The 9702-nt window shown below is 37.3% G+C and overlaps 1 protein-coding gene across 1 annotated transcript in view; it reads right to left on the bottom strand.

Annotated features, from left to right (window-relative positions):
* Window positions 1-1944, bottom strand: part of LOC109862362 (nuclear transcription factor Y subunit beta-like) — a 5273-nt gene extending 3329 nt beyond the window's left edge. The window contains exon 1 of the mRNA XM_020442390.1: window positions 1771-1944. Coding sequence (XP_020297979.1) covers window positions 1771-1798 — 28 coding nt within the window. The 5' untranslated portion in view covers window positions 1799-1944. The remainder of the gene's footprint in view (window positions 1-1770) is intronic.
* Window positions 1945-9702: the final 7758 nt, after the last annotated feature.

Here is a 9702-nt window from a genome sequence, read left to right as displayed (position 1 = left end):
ACGTAGTCCGGGAACTTTCCGGACAAACTGTGTATGGCTGCATTCGGAAACACCACTCGTGTGCACTTTATCTTTTTTGCTCATTAGATATAAAATAAAAATAACATGACGCTTGTGTGCACACGAATGAAGTTTTCGAATGTAACCAATATTACACGTGTAAGCGCGGTGCGCGCGTCTTTAAGTTCCCTTCCCCTCAACGCTATCCCCTCCAAGACCGGCAAAGTGACAGAGACAGCACCTTACTGCATATCGTTCTGTTCTTTAGAAGACGTAGACAACTCTTCTCACAGAACGATGGGTCTATTTATATATAAGTCTATGATCGTGTCACGTGCGTCGGTTGCTAAGGCACTCCCACCACTCAACGTAAATTATCTTCTTTCCTGCGTGTTGTCCTTAGAACATACATACTGGAAGGGGCATAGTCTATCTGACATACGTAACAAACGTGTCCGCAACATCTATCTATTCAGGGCCTGCTACAATTAGATATTAGCAATAAATCAGCAATCATAAGTAAGAAATTGACTAATCACAATCGATTATTCTTCTGTGATTTGACTGTGATTGGTCAATTTCTTGCTTCTGACTTCTGATTTATTACTAATATCTTATTGTAAAAGGCCCTTTCTTGTCTGTACGAAATCTGTCAATGCGTGAGAGAATAACCGACTAACGGCCGATTTCTTCATACCTCTCGATAGCTATACTCTGAATAAATTCCTCTGAGAACCAATAAGAAAAACCAATTTTGGGAGATATCTTCTAGATAAAGTTATCGAAACCTTATCTAAAAGTAAAAAATTGGCTGTAAGAAGGTATATATGTAAAAGTATATATACGTCTACCTTGTCATACATATACACATACAACATAATCGACGCATGCGTATTGCGATATCATGTACAGACAAGGATAGATAGATGTTGCGGACAAAAGCAAATTAGCTATGCTCCTTTCAGACTGCGTTCGAGAAGCGCGCTATCAGCGCTATTGTATTATTCTATCTTTATTGCTCATTAGATGTAAAACAAAGATAGAATGACGCGATAGCGCTGATAGCATGCTCTCCAAACGCAGCCAAGGTATAAAAGCCTCTTGCAAAATGCGAGGGAATAGTGATAGCGATAAGCAATAGACACAGAATTCCAATTCGTCGGAAAATTTATCGCTATTGCTTATTCTGTTTTCTGATCTGCATTGATACATGTATATTTTTGTATGTTAGATTCCGCTTTGTTAGATTTCTACTGTTATTTATAAATATAAACTCTTTAAACCTGGTATTATTTCTATCGCTATCGCTATTTCTTCCATTGCAAAAGGCTTATATGTTCTAAGGTGACGTCACGTTGTGGCAACTTCCACGGCTGATTGTAAAGGTATCTTTTTATACAGCAGCACGCTGCGGCAGCAAAACATCACGTGACTCAAATTTTCTAGGACTGCTTCCGTTATAGGTATATTTGCTGCTCTTACCTAACCCTAACCTTCACTCGATGCCATTTTTTGCAAAGTTCAAACAAACAAAAAGCAGCAAAACCGAGAAAATTTTATTGTTGATACTTATACTTTTTATCAAAAAGAACGGTAACGGTGACGAATTACTTTTAAAAAGTAACTTTCCTAACCTTGTATATAGGTAGTATTTTATGGCTGCCTAACCACCTAGTCTTATTTTTGATATTTTTATATTTATTTATTTATTTAGGTCTCAATTTTTTTTATATTTAGTAATTTAGAAAAATAATTTGATTTAGTACTTACCAAATTTGTGTTGCATTACCTCGTACATCTTCAGCTTATGCACATTAACAGTAAACAGTATACTAGGTTCAAATTGAGAAGAAACTGGTCGCGTTCAGCGGATCCCAACAGTTGCAAAGTGGTTTTGGTGCGCTTGTGGCTCTTGGACCGAAATCGGTTAGTCCATAAGCCAGTCTGTGTCTGAATGTAGATAAGAGAAAGAATGGTATAGCAAAAATATATGCTAAGAAATCTAAAAATTATGTTGTTGATTGAAGAAGACCGAGAATAGATACTTTTGCGACGACGAATACTCACTGTTTACTAGAAATAAGATATTGCAATAGGTGGTTCAAACCAGTAATGAAAGATCGAGTCGGCTAACACCAAGAGCACCGAGGTTGATGCGAGCCACTGGGAACACGCACACAAGCGAGAACTGCCGTCCATGTGCGTGACGTCACGCTAGGCACTTCGGTTCGTGGAAGAGTGTGGACATATCGGCTGTGTTCGGGGAGCACGCTATTAGCATAGACATATAATATATAGACTGCGCGTTTGACTGAAAAGATGTCTTCAACGTTGAGAGGGACGACATACTTTGAATAGTAACTCTTTCTCTGTCTATCAATGTCTGTGATGAAATCAGGGCCTACAATTTCACACCACCTAACCATCATACCACCTTACCATCATCCCTTAATTCTCTTTCACTCTTCTTCACCCCCACTATTTTTCTATCCCCACTTTTCCACTACTATTCTATCAATCAGCGAAGACTTCTTTTTCCCCCACTACTTCGCTAGACAAAGATGAGGCTACTGTTCAACACCAGCTGTCTCTCTCAACGTTGAAGACATTTTCTTAACATGGCAAAGGTAGAAAACGCGCAGTTTATATATTATACGTCTATGGCTGTCAATGCTATTGCGTCATTCTATCTTTGTTTTACATCTACTGAGCAATAAAGATAGAATGATGCAATAGCGCGCTTCCCGAACGCACCCATCATGTTCCGTTTTCTTTCTACTAACCCGCTAGTAGGCAAAACCAGACAAGACACGAAGACACGTTCACGTTGCGCGCTTGTTGCGTATGACAACGTAAAATGCTTTTCCAAGATTTACAATCTTGGAAAAAGTACCAAATATTATTGATGATGACATGGATTAATTAAACATTTCAAGATGCATTTATTATATTATTATACTTTTAGTAATGAGTTAACTGTGATAATTTCAAAGGTTTTAGAATATTGAAAAACATTTAATATGTATAAACTATATCAAGAGGCACGGTAGTGCCTCGGGCCAAGTGAATGCGCAAACGAAGTGCGCGCGCGCTGCGCGAGGTACCCCGTGCCTCTTATACGCGAAATTTAGCCGAGAGCCTTTTCGAGATTTTTCGGTTTCAACAACGGCTAAACCGATCGAGTTCGTAGTAGACTCAATCGAAAGTTGAGATCGAGGCACGAAAAAAAGCATTTCGCGGTTTTTTTCCTCCGTGCCTTTCCAACGGAGATATCTGGATACAAAGTCCGAAATGCCGAAAAACTAGGTTGTAAGAATTCGTCCACGTCGTCGGACACGGATTTTCGTCAGCCACCAGAGTGCGTAATGGTTGAGCGTACTTCGCCTCTTGTCGCCACCAGGTGACAACACTTTCGTGTAGATATAGACTGCGTTCCGAGTTACGCATAATAAGCGCGCATTTATCTATAGTACACGGTACATATAGATAGTATAAATAAATACGTGGATATGCGTAAGTCGGGACGCAGCCATAGTCTCGCGCCAAATATCGCGGTAGAACTAATAGTAAACATTTTTTGTTTATAATACAATATAATACAATTATATATATATATACAGGGTGTCCCAGAATTGCCGTACAATCTCTCGTAGGCAGGTAGAAGGAATAAAACTGAGTTGAAAAGTCCTGAACCATTTTTTTCTATTATTTATAATAAAGGAGTAATTATTGAGTAAATCAGGCCAATCAGCGCANACCTTTAGCCAGGCGCACGTTAGTGAGCCGCGCGCCTGGTGTGTGGGAGCGCTCACTGACGTGCGCCTGGCTAAAAGTCTGCGGTGATTAGCCTGATTTACTCAATAATTACTCTTTTATTATAAATAATAGAAAAAAATGGTTCAGGACTTTTCGACTCAGTTTTACTTCTTCTACCTGCCTACAAGAGATTGTACGGCAATTCTGGGACACCCTGTATATATATATTTATATATATATTTTTAATATTCTAAAAACTTTGAAATTATCACCGTTAACTCATTACTAAAAATATAATAATATAAATATATCTTAAGATGTTTAATTAATTCTATCATTATCAATAATATTATGTATTTTTTCCCAGATTTACAATCTTGGAAAAGCATTTTACGTTGTCATATGCAACACGCGCAACGTGAACGTGCCTCCGTGTCCCTTCTAGCGGGTTGGTAGAAAGAAGACGGAACGTGATATGTCCGCACTCTTCCACAAGCCGAAGTGCCGACCATGACGTCACGCACACAAACGGCGGTTCTCGCTTGTGTGCGTGTTTCCAGTGGCTCCCACTATCTCGATGCTCTTGATGCTAACTGGCTCGATCTTTCATCACCATATATATAATACTTCTATATTGCTAGTACGGTGCCGATCTGAAGTCCAAATGTTACGATGCAGACAATATAGTAGCCTCTCTCTCCAGCTGCTTTGTGCGCATGCGGTGAACATTCAAGCACGTTTGGACATTTCTCTAGAGCCTCTTGCACAATGGAAGGAATAGCGATAGCGATAGAAATAACACAGTTTTTAACACAGAATTCCAACTCGTCGGAAATTTTATCGCTATTTCTTATTCCGATTTTCTGATCTGCATTGATACATGTGTATTTTTGTATGTTAGATTCCGCTGTTCCTACCTTTATTTTTAAATATAAACTCTTTAAAATTTTTGTTATTTCTATCGCTATCGCTATTCCGTCCATTGTGCAAGAGGCTTCTTTCTCGCGTTCTTTCCAATGCTTTGTCTCGCTCGCACTCGCTTAGTAGACGCGCCTGCGCATAATGACGCTCGACTATCTATGCCCATATTTGCACTTCGTGCGTCTCCCTTTCTCGGGCCTTGTGCCTCTCATTGCGAAGATACGCGACTAGCCACGGCTGTTCATCACTAATTCAAACTCGCCTCTTGTGAGAAGGGGAACGCTGGTTACAGCGCCGCCTATGCTACCTGCCAGGAAGTAGTAAACTAAAGAACGAGTGGAGAGAGGTTGCCGCGGGTACACTTATTGGTTGTTCTTTTTCACTGACTGGTCACGCTAGATGAGAGTTTATTATTTTTCTTTAAACTTAAAAGGAAAAAGATAAACCCTGAACTAGCGCAACTAGTTCAGTGAAAAAGAACAAACTATATATTAAAAGTAAATATAAGTACTAAAAGTAGATATTGAAAATAAATTTATAAGTTTTGTGAATAATATGTTGCAAAGTTTATTTTATTATTATTATCTTACTTTATTTTATGCACACAGGGAATGTTATTGAGAAGATTAAAACCAATATATTATATGTACTAAAAATACCATATTCTTGATTTTTTGTAAATGTTTACATTTACAAACATTAAAATGTAAGTAAACTACTTCAAGAAATAGTATATAATATTCTAATATTTAATTGTGTTACACATTTTTGTTAATTTTACATTTACACAAAATAGTTTTTATACGCATAAAATGTTTTACAAAACTTATATTTGCGATAGTTATCACTAATCATTCATAATTACTAGTAATCATAATAATCACCACAATACAAGACTGATATAGTTGATTAAATGCTGCAAGGTTTAGCACAATACACAGCGATGCAAGAGAAAAACCAAAAAAATATTACGACACGTACAGAACATACAGACAGAATACACAATACTTGAGGATATTGGATACCGACTATAGAGACCTGTAAACCGACGTTTTTATAACCTAAATTTCTTTATTTTCTAATTTTATTTACTGCACAACATTAAAAGCTTCTACAAAAGTAAATAAATATACAAAACTATATAAAGCTTTTGAAAATAGATATATAATGCTTTTTTGAACTTTTTTTTTCATTCATAATGATAGTATATGGTATCAGATATACATCATCTCACTATGACGTTGTTTTCATCAATTAGATTGTTGTGCTCTCCGTCACAACGGGTTCTTTTGGATAGGAGATGTGCAGGAGCAGGGGGAAGAGTCCACTTGTTTCAGACTTAACAAGTCTTTATTTCAATCTTTTACACTTCTTCTTAACAGTACGACGTCTCGTGAACTAATTCCGACGCTGTCTTCTCGCAGCGTCTTTTTATACTGTTTTTGGGGGCACTGGGCAGCATTGCTTTGCCCGCATGACCTCGTGTCACAGCAAAACAATGTTGCACCACCCGCTCAACTCTGCTTGATCAGCACGCGGAGACAAATCTGTAACTCCCGCTGATCAAGCAATACGTGCTTAACTACTTATCTTTTTAAAAACAGATTGCGCCAGCTAAACATATATTAAAAAGTAACAAGTGTTTCGTAACTTGAAATAACAATAATACTCTTATTACTACACTATTTCTTAACTTAGTAATTCTGGCACAACAAGATAATCAAACCATAGTCTAAATGTCTCATTAGACTTTTTTGTCGTACTTATGACGCTTGTTTATTGTAAATATACAATAAACAAGCGTTTATGTACATAAGGTTAGAAATAATTCTACATACATGAATATATAGTGAAGTTATAGAAAAAAACTGTATAAGAAACAATTTATGCTGAATTTTGATATTCCAAAGACCAAGCGCCAATTCTTAGCACAATTTACTTATTTCTCTAGAAGCATTTTAGATTTCATGCAGTAAATACAACACCAAACGTCATAGGAGAAAGTCGGTTTACAGATCTTTATAAATCCAGTACCCTCTTAACAACAAGGTTAGCCAATGAGTTAAGGTCAGATGGTGCGGAACGTGATTGGTCGTGACTTGATTCCGTCGATCCTGTATTTTTGTTCCGCAAAAACATATTTTTATGCGGAACCGACTGAATCATAACCTAATTGCAAATACAAATGTACAATTTTACAATTTTCCGGCGTAATTTTTGCTGATAAAATGCATTTTTAGTTTGCTTTAATTTTTTAAACAGCCTGCATATAACAACACACAATGTTCTCGAGTACATTGTTGTCATCGGGTGCGTTCAAACGACTCAACAGTTGCACAACGGTTGAGAGATAATCACTTCTGATTGGATCATACTTTTGGAACCGAAGCAGATTTTGAAGAATAGTCCTATCGTAAGTGATGATCTCTCAACCGTTGAGTTGTCTGAACGCACCCATCAATGACAGATGTAACAGACGTGTCTTTTAGTATCCGCAAAAGTTTCTTTTCTAATGTCCCATTGAGCGGAATTTGCGGATGCGTAATCAGCGCTAGCCACTAGCAATCACTATTTTGATAGATTCATTGAAAGTAATCTATGAAAAGGCTCTTACGATTAGTCAGCGTCCTATTGCGCAATAACCAATTCCGTTCAATGGGACATAAGGAAACACAGTTTTACAGAACGGAGATTGCGGAATGTTTATGATTGGCCGGAATTCATTTCGTGAATTCCTCATTACGCACGTTCCGCACCATCTGACTTCTCTCTCAGATAGGCAACTTGTTGGCAAGGGGAAAAGTAGGGAAGAGAAGAGCTGTGCTGCCGTCTGGAGCACCAACCACCGAACTGAACTTCCGGATCCAAAAAATACAGCGAGTTTGAACCCCCTGATATTAGGTTTGTTTTTTTCTCTGAACTGGATGCACTAGTTCACAGTCTATCTTTTTCTTTCTAATATAAATAAAAAAAGATAAATTGTGAACTAATGCAGCCAATTCAGAAAAAACAAACAAACCTATTGCAAGATGGTTGAGCGAATGATCAGTGAACGCTTACGCCCGTTTTCACCATCTCCGATTAACTTAATCGGCGATTAAGTATCAGTCGTGATTGATCCATTCTGCTAAACAATTAATGCGACTGGATATTCCAATGGAATAATCGGCCGATTAAGTTAATTAAAGATGGTGAAAACGGGCGTTAGTGATATAGATCAACCCTGCGTCGCATTGGCCACGTTTAGCAGACTGAGCAGATCAGTGATCGCTTAGTGATTCTTTAATATGATTGAATCTTGCCTTTAGATCTTAGCTGGATCTAAGTGTAGAAACCAATCATATTGAAGAATCACTAAGCGCTCACTGATCTGCTCAGTCTGCTGAACATGGTCATTCGCTCTCTAAACATGTTGAGTAGCGGTGACTGAGCCATAGAGTTTATACTCATGGAGAGGCCATGGGAGCGCAAGGAGGATCGACAAAGAGAAATATATTAAACTTAATAAATAAATAAATAAGTCTTAAGGAGCCGTTTCGCAGGATGTTGTGCGGAAAATATGTCTTATATGTGTGTACACATATATACGTAAATTCACGTTTTCACGTGTGTTTTTCGAATTGAAATTTCAATTCTTAAATTCATATAGGATGCTAGTTTTGCATCTCATATATGATAGACCCCGAATACCCCCCCCCCCCCTAATTAATTTAAAATATTGCGAAAAAAACTCCTCAGCCAGGAGTCGAACCTGGTATCTCCGGTTTTCCGGACCGTCGCCTTCCCTGTTAAACTACCGAGGCACTTGGAGTTTGTCTCGCAATACTTCGTACATCTATTAAGATGTTGTCTGATACTGTATTAACCGCTTATTTCGACAGCGTAGACATATAAGACATATTTTCCGCACAACATCCTGCGAAACGGCTCCTTACGACTTATTTATTCATTTATTAAGTTTAATAAACTTCATGAGCCAGAGGAAGATTCTCAATTTAATATTTAAAAGAGAAATATATTTTTCTACATAGATAAGGCGTTGTTGTCAGACCTTATTTTTCACCAATAAAATTTACAAGCTGTCATTAATGTTCTCATGAACAATAATTATCCTTTGGAACTTATATTCGATATCATTAGCAAAAGACTAAAGACATTATTTCACACAAAACTAAATAACAATACACACATAACCGACAACAACAACCAAAACACACAAAATAATAATGACGCCAAATATTTTGTTATACCCACTGATCTCTATACATAACTCGATATGGCATAGAGAGCAAAAGCTGTGACTATGAAGTAAGAGTAAGGAGATCGAACTTCATAGCGCGCCAATAGAAAAAATGGTCCCGATTTTGACGCCTAATTGGGAGGGAATCCGCTAAAAAGGAATAGTTTCTTACGGTTGGACACCATTTGCAAAACTACCACATGTACACATTTAGTATATGTAACTATAGTTATGCTCCGAATCGTGAGATTTTTTTTAATGTAAAAATTTCTCAGCAATACAACAAAATAAAGTGATAAAAGATTTAGAAGTTTTCTGTTTTACATGCATCGTGTTATAACGCTTTGGGTAATTGAAAATAAAATTATAGATACGCAAAATATCGGACAAACAAAAAGGTTAATAATGGAAAAAAGTAACATTAAGGAATTAATAGTAAAAAAGACTATCATTTTCAGGCTCACGAGTATAATGGAAAGAAATTCAATGGAAATGGAACAAGCAGCAGATAAATTTAAGTATTTGCAAAAAAATTTGCATTTAGTTGAGCTGCCTTCTCCAAATTGGGGATTTACACCTGAAAACGACACATTTTTTAGTTTTGTGAAAGCAGAAAGTGATTTTAGTGCCAGAAAAATAATTGCTGCGTAATACTAACTAAAAACTGACAGAGCTGCGTTCCGTTTCACGCATATGCGCGCATTTATCTATACTATATGTAACGTGTACTATAGATAAATGCGCGCATATGCGTGAAACGGAACTCAGCCAAGATCAGGTTACGT

This window comes from Pseudomyrmex gracilis, unplaced genomic scaffold (genome assembly GCF_002006095.1).
Source record: "Pseudomyrmex gracilis isolate BER0280 unplaced genomic scaffold, ASM200609v1 scaffold_1668, whole genome shotgun sequence".
Lineage (NCBI taxonomy): Eukaryota > Metazoa > Arthropoda > Insecta > Hymenoptera > Formicidae > Pseudomyrmex > Pseudomyrmex gracilis.
Note: the sequence above shows the minus strand (reverse complement) of the source record. Positions and strands in the feature narration are given on the sequence as shown.